This window comes from Pan paniscus, chromosome 7 (genome assembly GCF_029289425.2).
Source record: "Pan paniscus chromosome 7, NHGRI_mPanPan1-v2.0_pri, whole genome shotgun sequence".
NCBI classification, from domain to species: Eukaryota; Metazoa; Chordata; class Mammalia; order Primates; family Hominidae; genus Pan; species Pan paniscus.
The window spans coordinates 115,490,617-115,517,931 of NC_073256.2; the positions used below are offsets into that span (position 1 = coordinate 115,490,617).

General features: G+C 46.5%; 1 protein-coding gene across 4 annotated transcripts in view; it reads left to right on the top strand.

Annotated features, from left to right (window-relative positions):
- Window positions 1-10,574, top strand: part of POP1 (POP1 homolog, ribonuclease P/MRP subunit) — a 42,378-nt gene extending 31,804 nt beyond the window's left edge. For 3 of the 4 annotated variants that reach the window (XM_034966404.3, XM_063606443.1, XM_034966405.3), the window contains 3 exons: window positions 1,241-1,395; window positions 6,784-7,146; window positions 8,356-10,574. In XM_034966404.3, coding sequence (XP_034822295.1) covers window positions 1,241-1,395; window positions 6,784-7,146; window positions 8,356-9,010 — 1,173 coding nt within the window. In that variant the 3' untranslated portion in view covers window positions 9,011-10,574. The remainder of the gene's footprint in view (window positions 1-1,240; window positions 1,396-6,783; window positions 7,147-8,355) is intronic. The other variant, XM_063606444.1, reaches the window with a different exon arrangement.
- Window positions 10,575-27,315: the final 16,741 nt, after the last annotated feature.

Sequence of the window (27,315 nt, forward strand, 5' to 3'; positions counted from 1 at the left end):
ATTCGAATAGTAGTGGCAACAAAAATGTTGAGGTATTTGATTTGAAGAAATTTGTTATCAGTTTAAAAGCAAAGGACTTAACTTTTACAGATGGATAGAATACTTTTTTTTTTGTTTTTGAAATGTTAACTATAACCTATTATATACTCCTATTTATCAACTGCAGCTAAAAATTTTATTAGAATCGAATGTGTCTTTTTTTTCCTGGTTATTTCAAATATTACTTTGAAGGCTGGGTGTGGTGGCTCACTCCTGTAATCCCAGCACTTTGGGAGACCGAGGTGGGCAGATCACTTGAGGTCAGAAGTTTGAGGCCAGCCTGGCCAACATGGTGAAACCCCATCTCTACTAAAAATACAAAAACTAGCTGGGTGTGGTGGTGCATACCTGTAATCCCAACTCCTTGGGAGGCTGAGGCATAAGAATCCCTTGAACCTGGGAGGTGGAGTTTCAGTGAGCTGAGATCATACCACTGCACTCCAGCCTGGGCGACAGAGCGAGACTCTGTCTCAACAAAAATAAATAAATAAAATAAATAAGTAAATAAATAAATAAATAAATATTACTTCGATTCTAGAGAGTGTAAAAGGCATGTGAGACTTTTAGATTCATGCCGGTAATTAATTTTTAGCATGCCTAGTGCAAGGGACATCCAGTTAATCATTCAGGAGTAGGAATATTTAAAAATAATCCTACTTAATTTTTTACTATGAGATGCTTTCAAGCATACAAAAAAGAATAGATGCTGATATAGTGAATGCCTGTGTGCCATTTACCCGCCATCCGGCTTAAGAAATATAACATTACAGATGCATTGATGCACCCTGTGTACCTCTCTCCAGTTTCATTTCCCTCCCTCCTTTTAAAATAATCACTCCGCTGATTTCGGTATTTGCTACTACCATGCATATTTTTATAGCTTTATTAAAGTATGTTTGTATCCCACAATAAAATAACTATTTAGACTTGACATGTTTTTAAAGTATATACCTTACCGTGTATATGATTTTGCAACTTGCTGTATTCACTTGGCATTGAGATTCTTTTCCATATTGGTTAATGAAGCATGACGAAGCTCGATTTCATTCATTTTTACTATTGCATGGTAATCCATTGTGTGTATTTCTATCCATTCTCCTTTTGAGGGGTGTTTAGGTTGTTCCCATTTTCCCCCATATAAACATTAAGCAATTCACTTTAAGTTGGTAGACTGTCAGTATCTTTTTGACATTTCTTTTAGATTTATCGAGGTGTGAGAGTCGGAGGGTTGAAAGAGTCTGCAGTGCATTCTCAGTATAAGAGGTCACCTAATGTCCCAGGTGATTTTCCAGACTGCCCTGCCGGGATGCTGTTTGCGGAAGAGCAAGCTAAGAATCTTCTTGAAAAGTACAAAAGGTAAGAAACTGGCTTCTCTAGTTTGATAATGTATTAAGGAAAAGAGAAGTGCCTGCTTATATTGGTATCCCAAACATTAGGATGGCTTTGGTAATTTCATAGACTTTTCAGTGAGTTCAGCATTACTGAGAAATAATTAAGAAGATATTACTTAAGTGAGGAGATTGTCTTATATCTATTTGGCTTTTGTAGGCCCATTTTGGTTATAAACCCTTCTGTTTGTTATTTATTTCTATCAATAATGATGTACACTTAAACTTGGACATGAGTCTCAGACACTTGTTAATAGATTTCTACTACCAACCCGTCTCTCCCTCCAAAATGGAAATTGTGTTTTTAAAACTTATTATAGAAGTAATATATAGTTATCAAAATTTAATTAAACTATGAAAATATATAAAAAGATAAATTGGTATAGTCCTGCCACCCAGAGAGATAAGTACTGTTTGTTTGTTTGTTTTTTGAGATGGTGGTCTTGCTCTGTTGCCCAGGCTGTAGTTCAGTGGTGTGATCTTGGCTCACTGAAACCTCTGCCTCCTGGGCTCAAGCGATTCTTTCACCTCACCCGTGTAGCTGAGAGTAAAGGCATGTGCCATTGTGCCTGGCTAACTTCTGTATTTTCTGTAGAGACGGGGTTTCACCATGTTGCCCAGGCTGGTCTCGATACCAATTTTCCATAGATCCACCGGCCTTGGCCTCCCAAAGTGCCAGGATTATAGGTGTGAGCCACTGTACCTGGCCAAGCACTGTTTTTATATCTTAGTACCTATCCATTTAGACTTTTCTTTTTTCATTGGAAGTGTGGCCGATGAGGGTCATGATTTCCTTTATATTGCAAAGTATATTCTAACATTGGGAATTTGTTGCCCCCTAAATTGTAGGCTCCCAGAAGCACAGAAGCTGTCTCTCTTTATTGTGGCATTTGCAGTGTCTAGCCAGTGCCTGGTGCACAGTAGGTCTTAATAACCTTTATTTGTTGTCTGATGAATGACTGGTTGAATATTGTAGTTCCTTGATGGTGAGCTTCATGAGGGCAGAATTGTGTTTTCTTGTTCATTGCTGCAACCATAACTGTAGAGACAGGCAGTCTGCCTAGCTTGCTTTTTTTTTTTTTTTTGAGGCAGGATCTCACTCTGTCACCCAGGCTGGAGTACAGTGGCGTGATCATGGCTGACCACAGCCTCCACCTCCCGGACCCAGGTGATCCTCCCACCTCAGCCTCCTGAGTAGCTGGGACTATAGGCACCTGCCACCATGCCTGGCTAATTTTTGTAGAGATGAGGTTTTGCCATGTTGCCCAGGGTGTTCTTGAATTCCTGGGCTCAAGTGATCCACCTCCTTTGGCCTCCCAAAGTGCTAGGGTTACAGGTGTGAGCCACCCTGCCTGGCCTGTGCCTGCGTTTCAAACTATTTGCTGAGTGGTGGATGAATGAGTGACTAGTGATGTATTCCTGGATTGCTACCTTACCAGCTCTTTGAGGGCAGCAATCACATGTTATACATCCTTGTGCCTCCCATAGTATGTAGTTGAGAGGCTTCTATGTGTTTGTTAAATAATAGTTAAAAATAATACTTATTTCTTACTCTTCAGAGCTTTTTATGCATGCAAATTTTCCATAGATATACATATTTTTTTAAAGAATGGTATTACATACATTATTTTGAAACCTGTCTTTTTCGTTTAACAATATGGTATGTATGGTTTTACCATATCAAAAAATATGACTCTAAACCAAGTATTGACAAACTTTTTTGGTAGAGGGCCAGATGATAAATATTTTTGACTTTGTGGAGCCCTCGGTTTCCATGGCAATTACTCGACTCTGCCACTGTGGCTCCAAAGCAGCTGCAGATGACACGTAAGAGAATGAGCACGGCTGTGTTCCAATCGTGCTTTATATATGGACACTCGGATTTGAATTTCATATAATTTTCATGTGTCGTGAAATATTATTCTTTTGCTTTTTCAACCATTTAAAAACGTAGAAACCATTCTTAGCTCATGGGTCATACAAAAACAGACAGCAGGCCACATTTGGCTTGTGAGTCAGCCTGCCAGCTTTGTTCAAAATGTCACTTTGAATGGTCACATGCAATTGCAGTGTGGATGTCCTGTAATTTATCAGTGGCTTTTGAGGTTATTTCTGACTTTTTGCTGTGTGTTTCTGTGAACATCTTCCTGTGTGCATCTTTATATATTTGTCTCATTTATTCCTTCATTTAACATACATTTATTTAGAGCCTACTGTGTGTCAAACACCATTGTAGGCGGTGGGGTGACAGCAGGGACAAGGCAGACAAGTCTGTCTCTGCCTTCATGGAGCTTATATTCTTCTTTTATTTTTTGAGACAGGGTCTCGCTCTGTCACCCAGGCTGGAGTGCAGTGGTGCGATCATAGCTTACTGCAGCCTCCAACTCCTGGGCTCAAGCAATCCTCCCATCTCAGCTTCCTGAGTAGCTGGGACTGTAGGTGTGCACCACAACTCCTGGCTAATTTTTAAATTTTTTGTAGAGACAGCGTCTCGCTTTGTTGCCCAGGCTGGTCTTGAACTCCTGGCCTCAAGCAGTCCTCCCATCCCAGCCTCCCAAAATGCTGGGATTACAGGAATGAGCCACTATACCTGGCCACGTAGCTTATGTTCTTGATGGAGGCACAAGTTTCTAGGCTGGTTGGGGGTACCCAGGAGAGGGGAGGGAAGCTAAAATGTAAGAGCGAAGTCCTTGGACAAGGAAGAAGGGGTGGGATTCAGGGCACACGTGGAGGAGGCAGCATCTGTTGGGATTGAGTTCAGTTCTTCTGAATATAAGACTGTTAGACTGCCACTGATACAGTTTAATCTGCTTTTATTTCTTTGGCTATCTTCCAACTAGATTTACAAACAGTTCTGACTTTTTTTTTTTTTTTTTTTTGAGACAGAGTCTTGCTCTGTCGCCAGGCTGGAGTGCAGTGGCGTGATCTCGGCTCATTGCAACCTCCACCTCCCAGGTTCAAGCAATTCTTTTGCCTCAGCCTTCCGAGTAGCTAGGATTACAGGTGCCCGCCACCATGCCCAGCTAATTTTTGTATTTTTAGTAGAAATCAGGTTTCACCATGTTGGCCAGGATGGTCTTGATCTTTTGACCTTGTGATCTGCCTGTCTCGGCCTCCCAAAGTGCTGGGATTAGAGGTGTGAGTCACCGCGCCCGGCCCTGGCTCTTAATCCTATTTTCCAAACCACTTTCTTTCTGTAATTCTTAAGTTGGCTAGTTCTCCTTCCTCAGAAAAATTAATATAAGGCTGTTAGACTGCCACTGACAGCTGAACATGGATTTATTTAGCTAGGTTAGATTCTGCAGTGGGGGGATTAAGTAGCACACTCCTGATTGTGACTGTCTTCATGAAAAAAGAGGCACAGCTATCAGCCAGCAGTAAGAAGGGGAGAGAGGCTGTTGGAGATTTGAGGAGAGAGGAATTGTAAGCAGTTTCTGGGAGAGTGGAAGACGGAATTGAGAGGAGAAACATGGGATCTGTAAGATGTAGAGGGCACCTACTTGAGATTTGTGTTTATAAAGGAAGACCGTTAAGAACCATCATGAGTTCTTCCTCCGCTGTGCTCTGCCACTCGGGCTGGCATGGGGTCATTGGAGAGTTGGCTGCGCCCAGGTCAGCTTTCCAGTGGAGGGAGTGGGGGTGTTTGTAGGGGAGGGACGGTGGTGTGAGCCATCTAGGCTGATGAAGAGCGAGGCAGCTGCTGCGAGCCGCAGGGAGGTGCTAGTGTAAATGGATGGTTGGGGCATTGTTGTGGGAGGGTAAGTGGGTGGAAAACAGGAGGCATGGCTCTGAGAGCAGGATACTGACATCGCAGTTTGAAGCTGGAGCAGGTGTTGGCAGTGACCACACCTAAGGTATGAGCAGGGAGTGGGTGCTTGAGGTGGGGTGAAGTAAGACATGCGAAGTGAGGGTGGGAAGGTGACTGGTGGGTTATTGGAAGGATGATTTAGGCAGATGCTGAAGCCACTGGGAGTGACAAGAGTCATAGTGGTGCAGGGGAAGGCAGCGTGACCGTCAAGATCATTAATTGCAGCCTTGTTTGGAGGAACAAAAGCTTAAAGACAATCAAAATGTCCTTTAATAGAGGACTGTCTAAATCAATTAGGGCATATTCATTCAGTAGAGTAAGATACAAGATACACAGCCTATTAAAAAGAAAGAATGAGGGAGCTTTCAGTACTGGTATAAAGTAATCAAGATATTTTGTTAAATGAAAATGAAGTTAAGCAAAAAGTACTGTACCTAGTATGCTGCTATTTGTATAAAAATAAATAAAAAGGAAGAAATATGTAATATCTGCTTGTGTGTACATAAGATGTCTCTGGAAGGCTATGTAAGAAACTGATAATGATATTTATTACCTTTGTGGAGGATAGCTGGGTCACTAGAGGTCAAGAGTAAGACAGAAACTTCATGTAGCCTTGAGCTTAGAACCTCGTAAGTGTACAGGAAAATCGTGGCACAACTCTAGGGGCACCAGTTCCTTGTAGCTTTCAGGAATGGACCCCCTGGTGTGGTTCAGTGGCCACATGGGGCTACATTGTTTATTGAAGACCAAAGAAAACAAAAAAGCTTGGCCAGTAGAATTGGTTATTATTATTATTTTATTTTTTGGAGATGGAGTTTCGCTTTTGTCAGGATAGAGTGCAGTGGCATGATCTTGGCTCACTGCAACCTCTGCCTCCTGGGTTCAAGCGATTCTTCTGCCTCAGCCTCCCTAGTAGCTGGGATTACAGGCACATGCCACCACACCCAGCTAATTTTTTTGTATTTTTAGTAGAGACAGGGTTTCACCATGTTGGCCAGGCTGGTCTCGAACTCCTGACGTGACGTGATCCATCCGCCTGGGCCTCCCAAAGTGCTGGGATTACAAGCATGAGCCACCATGCCTGGCCTATTATTATTATTTTCTGAGACGGAGTCTCACTCTGTTGCCCAGGCTGGAGTGCAATGGTGTGATCTCAGCTCACTGCAACCTCTGCCTCCTGGGTTTAAGTGATTCGTCTGCCTCGGCCTCCCAGTAGCTGGGATTATAGGCACCCTCCACCATGCCCGGCTAATTTTTGTATTTTTAGTAGAGCTTTCACCATGTTGGCCAGGCTGGTCTCGAACTCCTAACCTCAGGTGATCGCCTGCCTTGGCCTCCTAAAGTGCTGGGATTACAGGCATGAGCCACTGAGCCCAGCCTATTATTCTTTATCATATGTTTCTTGGAAAGCTTTTGTGTGTGTGTGTGTGTGTGTGTGTGTGTGTGTATGTGTGTTTTAAAATAGAGATGCATTATAATGGTTATAATTATTTTAGTTTTCCAATCCTAAATTGTTCGACATTGGTTCTCCTGTATGTTTTTCTTTAGACGCCCTCCTGCAAAACGGCCCAACTACGTTAAGCTTGGCACTCTGGCACCTTTCTGCTGTCCCTGGGAGCAGTTAACTCAAGACTGGGAGTCAAGAGGCCAGGACCACGAAGAACCTTCTGTAGCTTCATCTCCAAATGGTAAGGAGAGTGACCTAAGAAGATCTGAGGTGCCTTGTGCTCCCATGCCTAAAAAAACTCATCAGCCATCTGATGAAGTGGGCACATCCATAGAGCACCCCAGGGAGGCAGAGGAGGTAATGGATGCAGGGTGTCAAGAATCGGCAGGGCCTGAGAGGATCACAGACCAGGAGGCCAGTGAAAACCATGTTGCTGCCACAGGGAGTCACCTCTGCGTTCTCAGGTAAGTGTCGGTGACTTCTGGGTACATTTTGGATTATTTATTTTAATATTGAAGAGGCTACAGGATGTAAGCGTTATCACTGTTTCTTTATGCAAAATCCAAGTGAATTTATAGACTTTCTGGAAGGGAAAGCCAGTCTTTTATATTTCATAGAGGGCTCAGGGAAACAGCTTAATAATATTTGATGTAAGGCATGATGCTAATTGATGAAATGATTTACAATATTGTCATCAATAGATCTAAGCCAAAGCAGGTTTTTTTCTGACATATTTTATGCAGTTTGAGCAAGGATTCTTTGCTTTAAATCACCAAATTAGATTTCTTCTAGTTCCTTTTGAATTATATGGATTTGTGTTAGAGCAGCAACCCATTAGATGTAATATAGTCCTAGCCAGAGAGGCTACCGGATACACTATGTTCTCCTCTCAGTATTGGTGTGGGCCCGGTTCTGCTTATCAGTGACCCTGCATTCTGTGCTTTGCTCTGATTTTTTTTTTTTTTTTTTTTTTTTTGAGATGGAGCCTTGCTCTGTCGCCCAGGCGGGAGTGCAGAGGTGTGATCTTGGCTCACTGCAACCTCTGCCTCCTGGGTTCAAGCGATTCTCCTGCCTCAGCCTCCCAAGTAGCTGGGACTACAGGTACATGCCACCACGCCTGGCTAATTTTCACCATGTTGGCCAGGCTGGTCTCGAACTCCTGACCTCAGGTGACCCGCCCACCTCAGCCTCCCAAAGTGCTAGGATTACAGGTGTGAGCCACTGCGCCCGGCCTGTACTTTGATTTTTAAAAAGTGCTTATCCCTCTAGCCTTGTGCTTACTTTTCCATATAGTAGCCTCATAATTTCCTATCATTCTTTCTTACTTTACATGTAACAGTCCCTTACAGTTCCTTTACTCATTGAAATCTTAGTGGCTCTTTATTTTCACCCTCACTGTGATTACAATCCTAGATTCTATCTCACTGTCTTGTTTTCCCTGCCTTCAACTTCTTAAATCTTTAGTCCCTGAGTTTCAGAATGGCAAACACATAAAAAGAAAAATATAAGTACTAAAATGTACTACAGTGTATTTCTAATTTCTTAAAAATTGTAGTTTTGATTCTTATATAGTATAAAAGAATCAAATTAATTCTAGCAGTGTCTAATCTTCTGATTGCATATTTTTTTCTGGAACAAAATATCCTCAAACGTATGTCTCCAACTTCATGTAGGAGTAGAAAATTACTGAAGCAACTGTCAGCCTGGTGTGGGCCCAGTTCTGAGGATAGTCGGGGAGGCCGGCGAGCTCCTGGCAGAGGCCAGCAAGGATTGACCAGAGAGGCCTGCCTGTCCATCTTGGGCCACTTCCCCAGGGCCCTGGTTTGGGTCAGCCTGTCCCTGCTCAGCAAGGGCAGCCCCGAGCCTCACACCATGATCTGTGTCCCAGCCAAGGAGGACTTCCTCCAGCTCCATGAGGACTGGCATTACTGTGGGCCCCAGGAATCCAAACACAGTGACCCATTCAGGAGCAAGATCCTGAAACAGAAAGAGAAGAAGAAAAGGGAGAAGAGGCAGAAGCCAGGACGTGCCTCTTCTGATGGCCCGGCGGGGGAAGAGCCCGTGGCTGGGCAGGAAGCTCTGACTCTAGGGCTGTGGTCAGGCCCTCTGCCGCGTGTGACGTTGCACTGCTCCAGAACTCTCCTAGGCTTTGTGACTCAGGGAGATTTTTCCATGGCTGTTGGCTGTGGAGAAGCCCTGGGGTTTGTTAGCTTGACAGGCTTGCTGGATATGCTGTCCAGCCAGCCTGCAGCGCAGAGGGGCTTAGTGCTACTGAGGCCTCCCGCCTCTCTGCAGTATCGATTTGCGAGGATTGCTATTGAGGTGTGAATGCGTGCTTGTATCCCAGCAGGGCATAGATAATACGTTATTATTGTCTGCCAAGTTCTACATGTGGAGAATCTGCTTCTGCTTTAAAATATCATGTGAAACTCCCTGGAAACAAGAATAAAAAATTATGTATTATGCAGATGATGAAATGTTTACATCATTCCAGTAATGTCATTGATTTTCATCTTTCCCTGTCCTTGCTGTAATACTTTTAAATTATTTGGCCAAAAGCTTTGTATTATGATCTCTTGGTCTGTGTAGTTGTGGCTAAAAATAATGAGAAGCTCTACGAGTTATCATCCCCTTTTTTTGTTAGAAACAAAGGGCTTGTCAGGTCTATTTGAAAAACCTCATAGTCATGTGATAAGCAACAATAGATGTTTAATGATTTCACTGTTATAGCAGAAGACAAGACAAGACGCTTGGCCTCTGTACATGAAATATGGGCTCCTGATGGACCTCATTCAATTCTGTACTGTGATTTCCATGCCGAACAACTCAAGCCTTAAAGAGAGAAATCATGGACAACTGATTTCTGCCTGTTTTCAGGCAGGCACAGTTTATGGCATCAGTGCTAGGCTGGAATTAGAAAGGGGGGGTCTATGACGTGGACTTCCTGACTCTTTGATCTCTTTGTTGTTGACCAACACTTGATCCTACTAGTTACTTAATTTTTTTAAGTAAAAAATTATTATTATTTTGTTTCTGCAAAGATTTTCTCCAAGCCATAGAGGAGCATTTCTCAGAATACGTTCTATGATATGTGTCACCTAAAAAAATAAGAGATTCCAAGGTCAGGTTGATATGGAAACTCTAGGTTAAATAAAGTTAAGCATTTCTTTATGAAAGAACTTCTGGAAACTTCCATGTGATAATGTGCATTGTAGATCTCTAGGAAGGAAATGATAGTGTATAGTATTTTCTAAATACTTGTGATTCCTAAAGTTCCCTTACAAGGAGCCCTTTGTAGGACCAGTGTTCTTAGGAGCGCGCTTTGGGCAGTGTGGCTGTGTAGTGCATAGCTACCTCTGCAAGGTGATAACTAAGCCGGCAAGCTGCCTTTCAACACTCATGCAGTCACGTTGTCCACCTGAGATTCTCAGCAGGGTATAAAAGGAAGGTCTCATCTTGCCTCACAGGAAGAGTGGGCTCAGTGTGGCTTTTTTCCACCTATGGAGAAACTCAGTGCTCATCTACTTTAAGTTTCCACATATGGCTTGCTCATAGCCTTGGTCCTTACCTTTCCTGCCATAACTTTCTAGAAGAGCTTAAATGGGATTTTTTTTCTAAAAAATGTAAATATGCAGTTAGGCATTATTTTATGTAAATGCATTGGGTTTTTACTGTAGCATTTGGCAGTAAATGGCTTTGGGGGTGATGAGGTGGGGAAGGATACGGCAGGTGGTACAGTAGTCAGGAAGTACCTGCCACCAATGAGATGTCTGATGCTTTGCCTCTCACCATGCCTCTGAATGTCTTTGGATCCAACCCAGATGAGACTGAAAAAAAAAAACAGTGTAACTAAGTGGCATCTGTAAACAGAATAAATGAAAATGTCACCTGATGTTCAGTTGTGAATATTTATTGGACCATTCCTTATTTGTTTTCTGGGCTCTCAGTCACCTCATTTGTGGCTGAGCTCACTCGATGACAGAAGTCTGAGTGTGCTGCGTGGCCACCTAACCTCATTCTGTACAGCCCTGCCTAGGGCCTGCTGCCCCGCCCTCATTATAGGGGACAGGGCACGTTTGCAGCCACTCTGCCTGGTGGGTGGTAGGTCAAGAGCTGCGCACCAGAAAGATAGATTAGCATTTCCCAAAATGTATTCCTGGGAGTACTAGTCCCTGCAGCTGTTCCTGGAGAAAAGTGTTCTATGGCTAAATAAATATGGGAAAAGCTATATATGGTATCCTCCTATTGTGATTCACAATGAATAATTGCAGAGTCAAAGCTCTGCAAAGCTCTTTAGGAAAGAAATCTGTCTTTCAGACTCCCACACACGTACCTTTTTTGGTTTTTGCATACCTATTGTCCAGAGAACACTAGTTTCACAGAAGATACGTTGAAAAACTAACAGACTCTGCAGAGGCAGTAAAGAATCCATGTTCCTTATGAAAAAGACTGATAGGGGAATGGCTTACTTTCTGGCAGTTGAATTGATTAGCGTGTTGATCTTGATCCTTCCAAGTGCCTGCCATGCTGTACTAGAGCTACATAGCTACCAAATAAGTGCAATGTGGCCCTTGTCCTCTTGTTGAGGGAGCAATGCTTTTAGGGTTCTTGAAGCATCCTGACTAACATGGTGAAACCCTGTCTCTACCAAAAATACAAAATTAGCCAGGCATGGTGGCGCATGCCTGCCATCCCAGCTGCTGGAGAGGCTGAGGCAGGAGAATTGCTTGAACCCGGGAGGCGGAGGTTGCAACGAGCCGAGATCGCACCATTGCACTCCAGCCTGGGTAACAAGAGCAAAACTCCATTCCAAAAAAAGAAAAAAGGCAGAGTTGTGAGCTGAACACTTACAGACCAGCTATGCACTTGAGTTCTGTAAGAAACAATGGATTCCTTTTGGTGTTTATGCTCTAGTAATATTGTTCATATCAGTCATCCATATTCATCATAAAACAATTAGAAAATGAAGATGAGCAACAATAACAAAATTTAAATCACCTGGATTTTCACCATGCAATATAACTAGTTACCTTCTGTTATGTATCCTAGACGTTAAGATGTACGTGGGTAGTTTTCTTTTAATAACATAAGCCATTGCTTATATAAAGAGTTATACCATGCAAGTGCAGCAAAGTGCACGTTACCAGTTTTTCTGTTGGTGCTTGACTGGCAAGAGCTTTAAGGATAATACTCCTTTTTTTTTTTTTTTTTTTTTAATGGGAAGTTAGTATGTAACCACCCATCATGTACTAAATGTAGCATTGCCGTCTTGGCGGCCACATGCCTTGCGTGAGTTCTTTCTTCCCAACCAGTGGGAGGTGAGGGGGGGCGGTTGACAAGTTATATGGACTCCCTCATAGTCTTAACTGGCCTACTCGTAGCCAGCCGATCTGAGGCCTGGGGAGCACAGAGATAGGTCCAGGATTGAGCTGTTTAGCAGAGAATACATAGCCTATAGCAACTGTGGGCCACTCAAGCATCAACCCCAGTTTCACAGCGGTTCTGGTTATTATAGGCCTCCTGAGGACACAGAGGAATACAGGCGCTGCCTTTTCTTTGGCAACAGCAGCTTCCAGTCTTGGCTCCCTTCCCTTCCCCTCTCCTTCCCCTCCCCTTCCCCTCTCCTTCCCCTCCCCTTCCCCTCTCCTTTCCTTTCCTTTCCTCCCCTTCCTCTCTCCTCCCCTCCCCTCCCCTCCCCTCCCCTCCCCTCCCCTCTCCTCCCCTCCCCTCCCCTCCCCTTCTCTCCCCTCCCCTCCCCTCCCCTTCTCTCCCCTCCTCTCCTCTTCTCTCCTACAGTCTTACTCTGTCTGCCCAGTCTGGAGTGCAGTGTCACGATCTTGGCTCACTGCATCCTCTGCCTCCCGGGTTCATGCGATTCTTCTGCCTCAGCCTCCCGAGTAGCTGGGATTACAGGTACACGCCACCATACCTGGCTAACTTTTGTATTTTTTAGTAGAGACGGGGTTTCACTACGTTGGTCAGGCCGGTCTCGAACTCCTGACCTCAAGTGATCTGTCCACCTCGGCCTCCCAAAGTGCTGAGTTTCAAGTGTGAGCCATTGTGCCTGGCCTTTGGCTGCATTTTAGAATCACCCAACAGCCCAAGCTGTAGCCCAGAAATCAATCTTGGGTTGGGCCCAAGGATCAGTATTTATGAGCTCCCCAGGCCGTTGTGATGTGCCGCTCAGCGGAGAATCGCCGCTTTCGGAGGTCTGGCTCTTGGACCCTCTGCACCTTGGGGAAGTGTGACTGAGTAACAAGGCCATGGAAACCCAAGAACTCCTGTGCCTGTAGCAGGCCTGCTTGCCATTACGAAAAAGTACATGTCTGCAAAGTCAGCTCACAGGGTCTGTTGACTGCATGGTGAAGCGTCCAGGTGGGAACATAATGAGAGCGTAGTGTCGAGGGCTGGGTGGCCCAGAGTCAGGGCTTCCACCTGGGGAAGAGGCCTGGTAGTGAAAAAGAAAACAGCCTCATTACTTCTGTAGCCTTCTCTACTTGAGAATATCAAATGAGGTCTCTTGTTTTTCTTTTGGTGAGTATACTTCCAGACCAGCTGTTCTCAGCCTTGGCTGCACATGGGAATCACCTGCAGGCTTTCAAAGCACTGGTGCCCAGGGCCTACCCTCCTGGGATGAAGCTTTAACTGGTCAAGGGTGTGAGCTAGACTTTGGGGGTTTTAACAGCTCCCAGGTAATTTGCAGCCAAGGTTGAGAACCACTCTTCCAGACTTTAAAAATGAGGTTCCAAAATAAATAATCAAAGATGCAGCTTATCAATAATGGGGACCCTGAAGCAGGGTGTGGGGAGCAGATGCAGCTCTCTTGAGTGGGGCACACAGCTGTGACCCATGGCCCTGGTAGGGGCCTCCTGGACTTGGGCACGTGGCCAAGTTCATGTCAAGGCATTTTTCCCTCTCCCCATGTTTTGAAAATTTAAATTTAATTAGATATTGTTCTGGAGGAGCCCACCCTAACCATTTGTGTGCTTTCACTTGAGGAAATGTTTACGAACATGGAACTCCCCTCGTTTCTCTCTCCAGTCCCACTGTGCCCCTCTGGGCTAACCCACTGGGCTCTGAACATGCTGGCCTCAGCTCCTTGAATGGCCAAGCTCTTGGCTCCTCCACGATTGTCCACGTGCAGAGGCTTTCTCTGCCCACCATTTATTTTATTTTATTTTTTATTTTTTGAGACAGTGTCTTGCTAGGTCTCCCAGGCTGGAGTGCAGTGGCGTGAACATGGCTTACTGTCACCTTGACCTCCCAGGCTCAAGTGATCCTCCTGCCTCAGCCTCCTAAGTATCTGGGAGCCACACATGCCTGCCACTACACCCAGCTAATTTTTTTTTTTTTTGAGACAGTCTCACTCTGTTGCCCAGGCTAGAGTGCAGTGGCATGATCTTGGCTCACTGCAGCCTCCACCTCCTGGTTCAAGTGATCCTCCCACCTCAGCCTCCTGAGTAGCTGGAATTACAGGCAGGTGCCACCATACTTTGCTAATTTTTATATTTTTTTGTAGAGACAGGCATCTCACTATGTTGCCCGGGCTGGTCTTGAACTCCTGACCTCAAGTAATTCACCCACCTGGGGCTCCCAAAGCGTTGGGATTATAGATGTGAGCCACCGCACTGGCCTTGCCAATCCTACTTAAAATAGCCTCTTCCTGCTTACATTACTCTATATCACACAATGGGTTTATTTCCTGACATCACAACGTATAGCAATTAATTCTTTTGTTGTTTACATGTTTATTGTCTAGTCCATTAGAATATGAGCCTCATGAAGGTGAGACCATGTCTTGTTTGATTAATGTTGCACCCCAGGTGATAGCACAATGCTTAACCCATAACTTGTATTTAATACATTTTTGTTGAATTGATGCTTTAATAAAAAAGGGTGTATGTATTAAACTTTACAGTTAATACTCTTGTTGGCCAGGCACATGTTGTAATGAACAAAAGAGCCCACTAGGTGGTGCCAAGACCTCATGAGTAAACAGCCTACTCAGGAAAAAAACAGCGGAAAAGCACAATTCAATGTCCTTGGACTGGGGGAGTTTGTGAGGTCACTTATCAGTCGACATTCCCCCTTTTTGGGGCAGACTCATACTAACAGAATCCTAGTTTGAAAAGGATTCATGATTTTTAAAGAGGTGCCTAGAAAAGGAATAACTTTAGGCTGGGCGTGGTGGCTCACACCTGTAATCCCTGCTACTCAGGAGGCTGAGGCAAGAGAATCGCTTGAACCTGGGAAGCGGAGGTTGCAGTGAGCCAAGATCGTGCCACTGCACTCCAGCCTGGGTGACAGAGTGAGACTCCATCTTAAAAAAAAAAAAAGGAATAACTTTAAAAGCTTTATCCAAAGAATGAATCCCATCCACATTATCCCCAGTAAGTCTACCCCTCTGCATCACAAGCTGAATGCCTCCGATGATGAGGAGCTCATTACTTCACCGGGAGATGCCATCTCCACTTTGGCAGCATACCGACGGGTGAAATGGCCCTTCAGCTCCAGGTCAGTCCTATCTCCCTGCATTCTTACATCAGCTAACATTGAGAAGCACCCATTTATTTTTATGAAGTTGGTTATTAACCTTTTCTCCAGGCTAAACAAGCCTTGTTTCTTTAGCTTTCCTTCTCTTGTTTCCAACGTCGCACAGAGGACCTTAAATTATTTTTTGGACTCAACATAATTTGATCTCAGAAACCTGCACAGCTGCAGTGAGCCTCAGGCAGGGGCTGTGGCTTTAGGGAGAGCCTCTGGTGTTCTGGGTCACTGTGGGCCAGCCCTCTCTGAAGTCTGCAGCCTCCTCCTTCCTTGTTCTGCAGGATTTAGCCACTACCACTGGAGGGCATGGGTTAGTCAGGTTTTTCTCTAAAACAGAGCCTGGCATGGCTTTCATGTAGGGAGTTTATTTTAGGGAGGCTGGGAAAGTGAACCAGGAAAGGAGGAAAGCCAATCCAAGTGTGCATTGTGAGCTGGTTACCCTTGGAGGCAATTGGGGCTCCATCCCTCTGGGGACAGTCTGATGAATGGAATGCTTTGTCTACATGAGGCCCGGGAGAGGAAAATCTTTATTTACCAGCTCCCATTCCTATTGCCTAAATGAACAGTTCCCCCAGGGACTGTTCATTTCCGCCAGGTTTGCACAGGTGCTAGAATGGCTTGGCCTGCTCAGTGAGCATCTCACGGAAGGCAGGCCAAGAAGCCCCAGGGGCAGAAGACTAGGGGTGGCTAAGGCAAGGTGCCCTTGGCCTACACCTGTGCCCAGCCAGTTGCTGCAGCAAGGGCTGAGCACAAACTGGGTCAAGGGAATGAGAGATGGGATAGATGTCCAGCACAGGGCCCTCAGAAGACAGGGTGATTATTTCCTGTTGTCACTTGTGAAGCATGTGTATATGCACACTGTATACACCAGGTGGAGGGGTGTCTGGAGCCACATTTCTGTGTGTGTGTGCACGTGCACACTTCTATACACAGGGTGGTAGGGTGTCAGGGAGTGCCTGATGAGCACCCTGGAACACATGTCAGAGGTCGGCATGTAGACTCTAAAGTTGATTTTGCCAAAGAGTGGGGCAGTTATGGTTCAGCTGCACAGCAAGCTCTCAGTCCCAGGGGCCTGTGCAGAATTCTAGTTCCCATTGTACACCTGCAATGATCACTAGGAAACAAGCCCCAAGACTGTTGTCTGGTAAGAAAATGACCAAGTGGAGATTCTGGGGCTGGCTTTGAAACCAGCTTTACCATCATTCTTTTTTTTTTTTTTTGGGTTGGGGGGAGGGTCTTGCTCTGTCACCCAGGCTGCAGCAGTGGCACAATCTTGGCTTACTGCAACCTCCGCCTCCTGGGCTCAAGGAGTTTTCCTGTGTCAGCCTCCCACGTGGCTGGGACCATAGGTGTGAGCCACTATGCCTGGCTAATTTTTTTATTTTTTGTAGAGACAGGGTTTTGCCATGTTGCCCAGGCCAGTCTCAAACTCCTAACTCAAGTAATCCTCTTGCCTTGGCCTCCCTCCAAAGTGCTGAGATTACTATCATTCTTGATCAATTAGCTTGCAGCTTCCTTTCGGCTCAGTGCCCACCCACGTCATTTTTTTCTCTTCGCTCACCTCCCACCCACGTCATTTTTTTCTCTTTTAACTCAGCAGTTCTCCTCTCGGCTTCCCTTATATCTGCTACTCAGTTTATCTGTTTCTCAGTCAAGTGAGGGAGGTTGGAGAACAGTCCGGATATTTCAAGTATGGCTTTAGGACCAGCAGCATCAGCAACAGAAATGCAGAATCCCAGGCTCCACTCAGACCTGGAATAGAATCTGCATTTGAACAAGATCACCAGGTGGTTCGCATGCACAGGAAAGGTTCAGGAGCAGTGGGCCACCAGTGGTTTCCAAACCTCATTATCATCAGAGCACCTGGGGAGCTTGCTAAACTCACAAATATCTTAGCATCAGTCCCGAGAGATTCCAGCCCGACTAGGTCTGTAGGGTGGCCCTGAAACCTGTGATTTTTATTAGGCTCCCAATGTGATTTCATGGGATCATGTTTGAGAATCACCAGGAAAGATAATCTTTTGAATTTTTTTCCCACTTGTAAGATTCTGATATTTTTGCCAGAATTGACTGTTCAGAAATTTGAATGTCACTCTTTTTGGGTGTTATGAATTAGGGCACAAAAGTTAAATTTTTTTTTTTTTTAACATTGAGATCTGGATCATTGTAGGCCTTTTCCTCCTTTCTCTCTTTCTTTCCTTTCCTTTTATTTTTTTTTAAACAGTGAGGCCTAGCTTCTGGTTGCTGAAGATTGAATATTCTGGCCGGGAACTTGTCTTTCTTCTAACATCTAGCAGCTGCCCCTTTACGTAACTTCTGGGTATTTCACCGTGCCCTGTAGGCTCCCACGGCATCACACTTCTGCAGGGACATATAAGTTCTGGTGGAGCCTGGCATGGCATTTTGCCGCCCTCGTTCAGCTGCTAGACACTGGAGGGGATGTTTCTGAGACACCCTGTCCTGACTCTCTGTGTGGCTGTTGAGAGATGAGGCCTGGGGGAACTGCAGAGGGCGGACAGAGTGTGTTTTCTTCCGGTCTTGGCATCTTGGAGTCATTCCTGTCCCGCTGCGTCACCCCACACAAGCCTGAGTGACCTTCGAGAAAGTAACCTTGATCCTTTGCCCTGAGAGCCTTGGCTGGGGCATCTGGAGGCACCCCCCCCTCCCATGGCTGGGCATCATGAGAGGAGAAAAACCTGCCGGATGGGGCACTAACTGGCCCCAGGGAGCACAGGGCACTTCCAGGTGAGCAGAGAGAGGATGAAGACCTCAAGGGCACCCCCACCAAGCTGAGATGTTAGAACGTATCGGAGGCTCCAAACCAATAGAAAGCCTTCCTTAGAAGGTCCTCCTGAAGCGGAGGGGCCCCTGCAAAGCGTAAGTAAGTGTCTCATCCCATACATTTCCTTTTTGAGTCGCTAATTGTTCTCTGCCTGTGAGGGGCTGTAGAGCTCTCTTTGTGGAGCAGGGAGAAAAGGTAGAAATTTCTTCTTACCCAGGGCAGAGCGTGGCTCCCGCAAACACTTGTCACTGGCTCAGGGGCACCCTCCAAGGCAAAGCAAGTGGCAGGCAAGGGGAAGCTGGCCTTCAGCATGGGGCCAACATCACTCACAGAGCTGCCTGGCTCTGCCCCTCCACCCCGAGGCCAGGGGCAGGGGTGGCTGTGGTCTGGGCCTCCACCGCGCTCCCAAGCAGAATCTGCGGACCCTCCCCTAAGTCTGGAGGGCATTGGGGAGTGGTTGGAGGGGAGTGTCTGTCCCTACTGTGGTGACCACAGAGTCAAGCTGGGAACAGGGACAGCTAGGGTTCCCCAAACGCCAGCATGAGACCCCCTTCCTCATGGTCACCAGTGCTTCCTCAGCCTCCATCTCCCTGAGTGTGAAGAAAACACAGTTGTTCCACCAGCGTGGCATTTGGAATGGCTTTTAACATTTTCAACGGCTTTAATCAGTCATTAGGAATAGAAGACAGGGACGCTGACTGAGTCTTCCCTATACAGGCTCCGACTTGTCCTTAGGCAGCTCGAGGACAACAACAACTCCCTGCTTCAGGGCCATGTGTAGAGTGTCGAGGATTTTGACCCCTGGTCTGGCACAGGAATCCAGTCTTTCTCACCCTGACGTTTTCCTCAGAAAGATGGCCCTGGAGTCCTGATAGATTTATTTCGTTTGTTTTTCTCTCTCTTTAATTCTGCCATGATATGCTGCTGTTATTTTCGACTAGAGCACCACCCAAGTCATTCATCTTTGCCTAGTTAGGCAGCTATGAAAGGCCCATGTTGACGTCTACCAATTGGCCCGCTCTTGTCTGAAACATCAGCCAAAAGCAAAACAATGAAACATAGGCACACAGCTGTCCCGCACCCAGAAAGCCGTGGGTACACCACACGGCGATCTCCTCTCAGCTGAGAGGTGGCAGGGAGCAGTGACCTCTCCTCCCGCTCTGCCCTGGGTCGGCCTTTGGAGCCTCTGCAGGTTGAATTCTTTTAATCTGGCTAGTGAACGGCCGGGCTCCCCGCCTGCCGTGCTCTGCGCCTGCTGAGCTCCTGGCCCTGCGTGCAGCGTTTTGGGCACAGTGATTCAGTCCCCACTGGGGATTAATGCTAATCTCCTGTTCATATGATCGAGTTAAGAGTTATTCTTTCCATCTGTCATGCCCTGGGGCACAGTTCTGGGTCCTTTCTTCCTCCTCGGAGGTCTCTGAGGGCAAATGGTGACACCCCTTGGCCATGGACGTCCACAGAGTGGCAGTGGGCAGCTTCCCCACAGGGCAACTGAAAAGCATGGGGAGGGACCAGTGTGTGGCTGAAAGGCCCCGGAGCAGGCGTCTTGACCCACCCTCTCCGTCGTTTTGTCAAGGAGGAAACTGAGCCGCAGAGAGGGGGTATCATGTGTCCAAAGTCACCCAGTCACACCACTGCTTAGTAGCAGGGCCAGGACCAGAGCCCAGGCCTCCTAACAGTGCTGGGTGCTTCTCAGGACAAACTTTTTGTCTTTTTAGTTTTTTTTGTTGTTGTTGTTTGTTTGTTTGTTTTCTTGAGACAGAGTCTTACTCTGTTGCCCAAGCTGGAGGGGAGCGGCACAGTCTTGGCTCACTGCAACCTCTATCTCCTGGGTTCATGCAATTCTCATGTCTCAGCCTCCCAAATAGCTAGGATTACAGGCTAGCGCCACCACACTCAGCTAATTTTTGTATTTTTAGTGGAGATGGGGTTTCACCATGTTTTTTAGTTTTTTGTTGTTGTTTGTAGAGATGGGGGTCTTGCTATGTTGTCCAGGCTGGTCACCAACTCCTGGGGCTCAAGGGATTCTCCCGCCCTCAGCCTCCCACTATGCCTGGCTGAACTTTTTGAATAAAGCATTTTTTTCCCCCCAGAAAGAGGGTCTAACATCCATAAGGGAAAAGAGCAGTTTGCTGTCTTGGACTTAACACTGCGTCTCCTCTCTCTTCTCTCTTTTGACCTTCCCAGCTTTCCTTCAGTATTCTGCCCCTGCATCTTCTTTCAGGGGGCTCCTGGAATGTTGGCAAGCACAAAAAGGCACGGCTTCAAGCCCATCATTCCCTGACTGAAAGACCTCGGGCCAGTCCCTTCCACTCTCTGAGCCTCAGTGTACTTGTCAATAAAATGGAAATATTAATGTTCACCTCACTAACCTGAAGCAAGGCTCTGATGGAGCAACAGAAGCATAGGTGCTTTGAATTTGTATTTGTTGAACACTTGCTATGTGCCAGCCATGGAGCCTTAGCTTATTTTATATGAATTGTGTCTTTTAATACAGCGATTCTGGGTTCTATCATCCCCATTTTATAGAGAGGGAGACTGAGGCCCGGCGAGGTGAAGTAGCTCTGCAGGGTCCGAGCTAGGGAGTGGTTGGGTTGGGCTCAAACCCCTCTCTGCCAGCATTCTTTACCAGCATGCTCTTCAGTAAGGGATTACCACGTCCTGTCTTTGTCCCTTTCTCTCACATGTGCCTTGAATTCTCATTGTCACCTCCCACTCATAATCTGACAAGCGGGGCTTAGGATGTCAGGACCCCAATAACCATGGTGAAGCAGTGCCGGGACATTGTAGGAGACTTTATAGAGGGAAGGAGGTCGGCTGAGGATGCCAGCCCCTGAAGGGGTGACAATGGCGGGAGAGCGGGGCTCCCCGGTGTAGTCCGGGAAGGTGCAGTTCCCAGGTGTGACCGCGGGGTGGCGCGGTGCGCCGGGGCGGCGCTTGCAGACTTCCCGGGAGAGAAACCTCCGTGCAGCCCTGGGGCTGACGTGGATGCCACCCTGGGGTGGGCATTCAGTTTTGTTTGTTCCAAACTGCAGCCCAGCAGGAGACCTGTGTTCCTTTCCATCCAACAGGCGTTTGTAGGGGCTCCAGGCGCAGCCCAGGCCCTCGGCTCAGGAAACCCAGGGGGCTACATGACCAGGTCTGTTTCTGCCTCTGGGAGCGCACATTCGCCTGGGGGACGGTGGCAGACGCCCCCACACACGCTCCCTTCTACATGAATATGAAGAAAGCAGGGCATTTTGCCATAGCCTTAAAAAAGAAAAGAAAGCTCGCATTTTCTGTACCGAGAGTAAATGACACCTTCACGCTTTCCCAGACCCTCACCCTATCCCTGGAGCCACTGGGAGTGACCCAGCCTCAACAGAATGTGGCATCTGAGAATCCCAGGCCTTCCTTGAAGGTTCTAAAAACCAGCAAAGGGCCCTGCTACACACATCCCACCATTCATAACCAATTCCCCGCATCTCCCCTGGGGCACCCTGGCTCATTCAACCTGGCAAGCTCTACTTCTTCCTCAAAATGCTGCTCATCCCACCCTTTTATAGTGTTGCATTTCCTGAATCCTTCGGAATGAACTGCTGCCTCCTTGGTGTTGTAAATGCTCCCGCTCCCGGAATTGTGCATTTACCATGTAGGTCAGTTTCCACATCTGCCCTGCAAGAATAAAATGTCCATGAGGACAGGGTCCCTGGGCTTGTATCCCCAGCACCTGGCACAGGGCCAGGCTAGTAGAGCGTGCTTATTAGGCACTTGTCCAATTTTAAAAATTGATAAATAGTATTTTTGCATATTTATGGGATACATATGCTATTTTGCTACATGCATAGAATGTGTAATGATCAAGTCGGGGTATCTGGGCTATCCATCACCTCGAGTATTTATCATTTCAATGTGTTGAGAACATTTCAAGTCCCTACTTCTAGCTCTTTTGAAATAAATATAGAATACATTGTTGTTTACTGCAGTTACCCCACACTACTTGGAGAATGCACACATGATTTTTAAGTTATTAGCTAATTCAGTTCTAACAAAAACCCTATGTACTTGGTATTATCTACATTATTATTATTATTTTTTTAATCCTGGAAGATTATCTGCATTATTTTATAGATGAGGCAATGCTAGTTGCTGCAAAAGAGAAAGCCTGAAATCTCAATGGCTTAACACACTCAGAGGTTCTATCTCACATCACAGCCTGTGTGAGTTGGGCACCTTCTTCCATCTTCATGCTAATTCATCTAGCATGCATGTCTCCAAGGCTCCTGGTTTAGTCTGCTTGAGCTGCTGTAACAAAATACTATGGACTGGGTGGCTTAAACAACAGACATTTATTTCTCACAGTTCTGGAGGCTGGGAAGTCCAAGATCAAGGTGCCAGTAAATTTAATTCCTAGTGAGGGCCCTCTTCCTGGGTTACATGTGTCCTCACATGACTGAATGAGAGAAAACTCTGGTCTTTCTTTCTCGTCTTACAAGGGCACTAATCCCGTCATGGGCCCTACCCACTAATCTCATCATGGGGCCCTACCCTCATGACCTCATCTACACCTAATTACCTTCCAAAGGCCCCACCTCCAAATACCGTCACATTGCAGGTCAGGGCTTCAGTGTGTGAATCTTAGGGGACACAAACATTTAGTTCATGACAGCTGCCACTACAAGGGCATGTGGGCACTAAGTTGCCCTGGCCAGAAGTCACTTCTGTTCACAATTCATTGGCCAAAACTAGCCATACTGCCCCAGTATAAAGACCAGGGGGGCTGAGAAACATAAGAAGCACAGGCATAGTGGGTGGGCGCCATCCAACTCTGCCACGAAGCCACACACACCTGTGCATACATGCCTGTATCCACAAATGCACACATATCCACATACATATGCATACACAAGGGTACATAACTATCAATCATGCCCGAACACATGTAATAAATATTACAGTGACCTACATAGACACACGGAGCCTGCAGAACATCATGTGTCCAACAAATAGCACATGCAAAATAATCCCCATATGAGAAGGGCTGCATTTCTTAAAGAAGATTTTTTTCACCATTATTGGCAAAGTTGTATGCTTAGGACTGAAAAAAAAAGATGTTTTGGGAGAAAACTTAAAGAACAGCAGGCAAAAGCAATGGCAACACAGAAGAGATGATAATGTTCTCTCTGTTTTTGAGGATAATAGAGTTCTGGAGGCAAGCAGTTCTTGGGCGGTTCATATAGAGAGTAGCGAGACATAATCTTTGCAAGATTTAGCTTGAGAGCCAGAGACAATTGTTTTATTTCTTATAACTATTTTCCATATATATATAGAAACAAGAGAGGCAGGCAGAGGGGATGATACACCCACTGCCTCACCGCTGCTTTGTGGCACCGCAGCTGTGTGGGTGTTGATGCTGCCACAGAGGTTAAACGCGACTTTGGGGAGGTTACTTGATGACATTTTGACATTGTGGAGACTGGAGGTGACACATTTGTGTGGGAATTAAAATATTTGGACCAATTATATCAATAAACATGACTTAAGGGGAAAAACAGCAAAGATTGGCAGCCCCTGGCATTGATTGATCTCGTGTTCTCTCTCTCCAGGAGGTCTAGAGTGAGTGTGGGGGACAAAGGCCTTCTTTTGCTGGGGCATTTCTGGTCCTGCTCAGGGAGAATGAGCTTCCCTGGGAGTTTTGGATTTCACTTCAACAGTTCAACCCAATTTGATCAATATTCATGGAGTGACTCCTGTGAGCCTGGTACCTCTCTGGGTGCTCAGCCCCCAATGTTCTTGTAGTTTCTGCCTGCAGGGAGCTTGCGGTTTGGCAGGAGAGAGAAGACATGTGCTTTAATATCTGTAAGCCAGAAGAAAGTGGGGAATTCTGCAGAGATGGGCGGGGCGGCGGGTTGTGTGGAGTTAATGGGGAGTGATTCAGAAGTCTCCAAAGGAGGTCTTGGAAAGTGGGTAGGATTTACTCCTCTGGACCTGAGAAGAACATACATGAAGGCATCCAGGAGTTGTCCAGGGAGTGCTGCAGGGTGCAGCGGACTCCAGAAGTCAATGAAAAGGTTGGGAGGGAGGCTGGAGCCACACCTTGGCGGCTCTGCCTGCCATGACATTCAACGTCCCCTGTACCATCAGAAGCCCCCACATCAGCTGTTTAGGAAGCTGCATCTTGTAGTGGGGCCATGGCTGACTGGAGCGAGGAAGGATCAGAAGCTGAGACAAGAATTTAAGAGGGGTGGTGGGCGTGGCTGCGGGGGGGAGAGATGGGGACAGGGGTTTATCCCTCTGGGATCTTCCCTTGGAATCCAGGCAGCAGCAGCAGGGGCAGCTGCTTGAATGAGAAGGAAACATCATGACTGTCAGCAGCAGCCAGCCTTACGCCTCAGAGTGTCTACCTTGTGTGAGGAACTGTACCAAAGGCTCTCCCAAGGTAGCCGAGAATCAGGGAGCCCAGCTTACCCCTCCAGCAAGTTTCTTGATGTTTTTAAAGCTCAGTTTCTTCATCTGCAAAGTGGAGCAAGTAACAGCAACTGTTCGTTAAGCACTTACCATATGTCAGGCAGTTGGTTTCCGAGCCTGTGCTGTTAGCCACAAAGCTCTACTCCTTAACGCTGCCCTGTGAGCCTGGGCTAGGGGTAAAGCAGTTAGCATAGTCTGGCACATGGAGACTCCTCTGGTAAGTTATGGACTGTTGCGGACTCAGTATGCCCCCAAGAATTCATAGGAAGCCCAGTTCCCAATGTGATGGTATTTGTATTTGGAGGTAGGGCCTTTGGGAGGGCAGTAGGGTTAGATGATATCATGAGGGTGGGGCCCTCATGATGGGATTAGTGCCCTTATAAGAAAAGACACCAGAGAGCTTGCTGTGTCACCCACCCCCAATGTAAGCACAAAGAAAAGGTCATGAGAGCACATAGCCAGATGGTGGCCTCCTGCAAGCCAAGGGAAGAGGCCTCAGAATGAAACCTACCTTGCCGACACCTTGATCTTACTCTTGGACTTCTCAGCCTCCAGAACTGTGAGAAATAAATTTCTTTTGTTTAAGCCACCCAGCCTGTGGTATTTAATTATGGCATCCCAGGCCGACTGGCAGTTACCTAACTCAATCCTTAAATGACTTCCAGATCATCATCATTAGACCCATATTCAAGATAAGAAACTGAGGCAAAGGGAGTATAAGTCACATGATATAGGTGACACAGGTATCCAAGTCACAATTCTTTTTTTTTTTTTTGAGATGGAGTCTTGCTCTGTCACCCAGGCTGGAGTGAAGTGGCATGATCTTGGCTCACTGCCATCTCTACCTCCCAGGTTCAGGCAATTCTCCTGCCTCAGCCTCCCAAGTAGCTGAGACTACAGGCACCCACCACCATGCCTGGGTAATTTTGTATTTTTAGTAGGGATGGGGTTTCACCATGTTGGCCAGGCTGGTCTTGAGCTCCTGACTTCAGGTGATCCGCCCGCCTCGGCCTCCTAAAGTGTTGGGATTACAGGCGTGAGCCACCACACCTGGCCTGCAAGCCCCAGTTCCATCCCAGGCTTTGAAACACGCCTCCTGGGGGGAGATGAGAAGCTTGGCTGCTTGAATTCAAGTCTGGAGTTCTGACATTTCACTCTGTTGCCCTTGGCAAGTTCCCTTTCATCAGTGCAACTCAGGATTTTCATCTGTGAAATATGCGTAATTTGGGAAGGTTAATGGCAACACTGAGTGCCAGCAAATGAAGACTGTCTGTTGGGGTATTACCTTAGACAATGAGATTGGATGAGAAAGACCTGGAATGAGTGACAGGGCTTTGCAGGATGGCTACTGTTCACTAATCATTAAAATATTAATAACTATTATATAATAACGATTACAGAAAACAGTATGGTGGTCCTTCAAAAAAGTAGAGACAGAATTATCATCTGATCCAGCAATTCCATTTCTGGGTATACACTCAAAAGAATTGGAAGCAGAGTCTCAAAGAGGTATTTTTATACCCATGCTCATAGTATTATTTTCAATAGCCAACAGGTGAAAATAACTCACGTGTCCGTCTGACAGATTGATGGAGAAGCAAAGCGTGGTATATACATGTAATAGAATATTACTTGGCTTTAAAAAGAAAGGATATTCTAATGCCTGCTGCCACATGCATGAACCTGGAGGATGTAAGTCAAGATGAAATAAGCCAGTCAAAAAGACAAACACTGTGTAATAACTCTTAGAATTCTCATGGTAAGAGGAACCGCCTTGAACATCTAGCCAGAGAGACTGGACTTGAACCTTTGGGAGGATTTCCTGTGAGCGAGGGCTGCTTGCCTAGATGAAGTTGGGTGAGGATACTGCCAGGGTTTCTCTCCCTGGTTATTTTTGTGATAGGATAGAAAGCCGCCAGCCCGTAGTCCTGGGCCTAATGTTGGTAAATGGCGGTGGTGGCCACGCAGCTCCAACCTTGCCACACGCAGTCTCCTTGCCACAGCATGAGAGCTGTGTCGAACATGATAGTCTGTGGGATGTGCTGTTTGGGCGCTGAGGGCAGAAGATCAGGCTGTGATGCTCCTATCTGTGACAAGGAATAAGATATTCAGCCTCTTTCTGCCTCTCTGACTGTACAAGGGCTGGGAAGCTTTACTTCATGGGTGTGTGGAGTGACACCTCCTCTGTGAAGCCCTCCCAATCTTCCCCAGCATAGACTTCATGCGCTTCTTCCTCTGTGCTCCTGGTGGACCTTAGAACATACCTCCATGAGGACGTATGCCATACAGAATCAATTTTGGGCGGGAGGTCTGTGTTACTACTGGGTCCCCAGCACATTGTTGATGCAATTAATATTTATTCAATAGGTGAATTCAACAGGGGGTCCTGAGTGTGGAGGGAAGAAGACCCTCGTTTGGCTTTTCCTCTCACTTCCCTTCCCAGCCCCCACCTCACTCTCACTGCTGTGTCATTTCACTCTCCTCTTTGATTTCCTCTGCTGCCTGTGGTGGGGGTGGGGGTCGGGGTAAGGGGTGGGGGGCTGGAGTGGGATGGGGGAAGGGAGGCTAAACCTAGTTGGAAAGGATGGTGTCATGAAGTCAGTCCTAATAAGATGTGAATTGGATTGATAAGACTTAGCAGCTATGTCTCCCGGAGGCCCTTGCACCCCAACTGTGTCAGTGACTTGATGTCACAAAAGACAGTGTGTGGTAATGGGCCCCCATACACACATTTCCCAGTGATCCTCACTTCTGGGGATTCACACCCCGTGTAGCCCCTTTCCACACGGAATCTGGGCTGGCCTGTGTGATGAATAGAATACGATGGAAGAGAAAGTGGTGACCTCCAAGGCGAAGT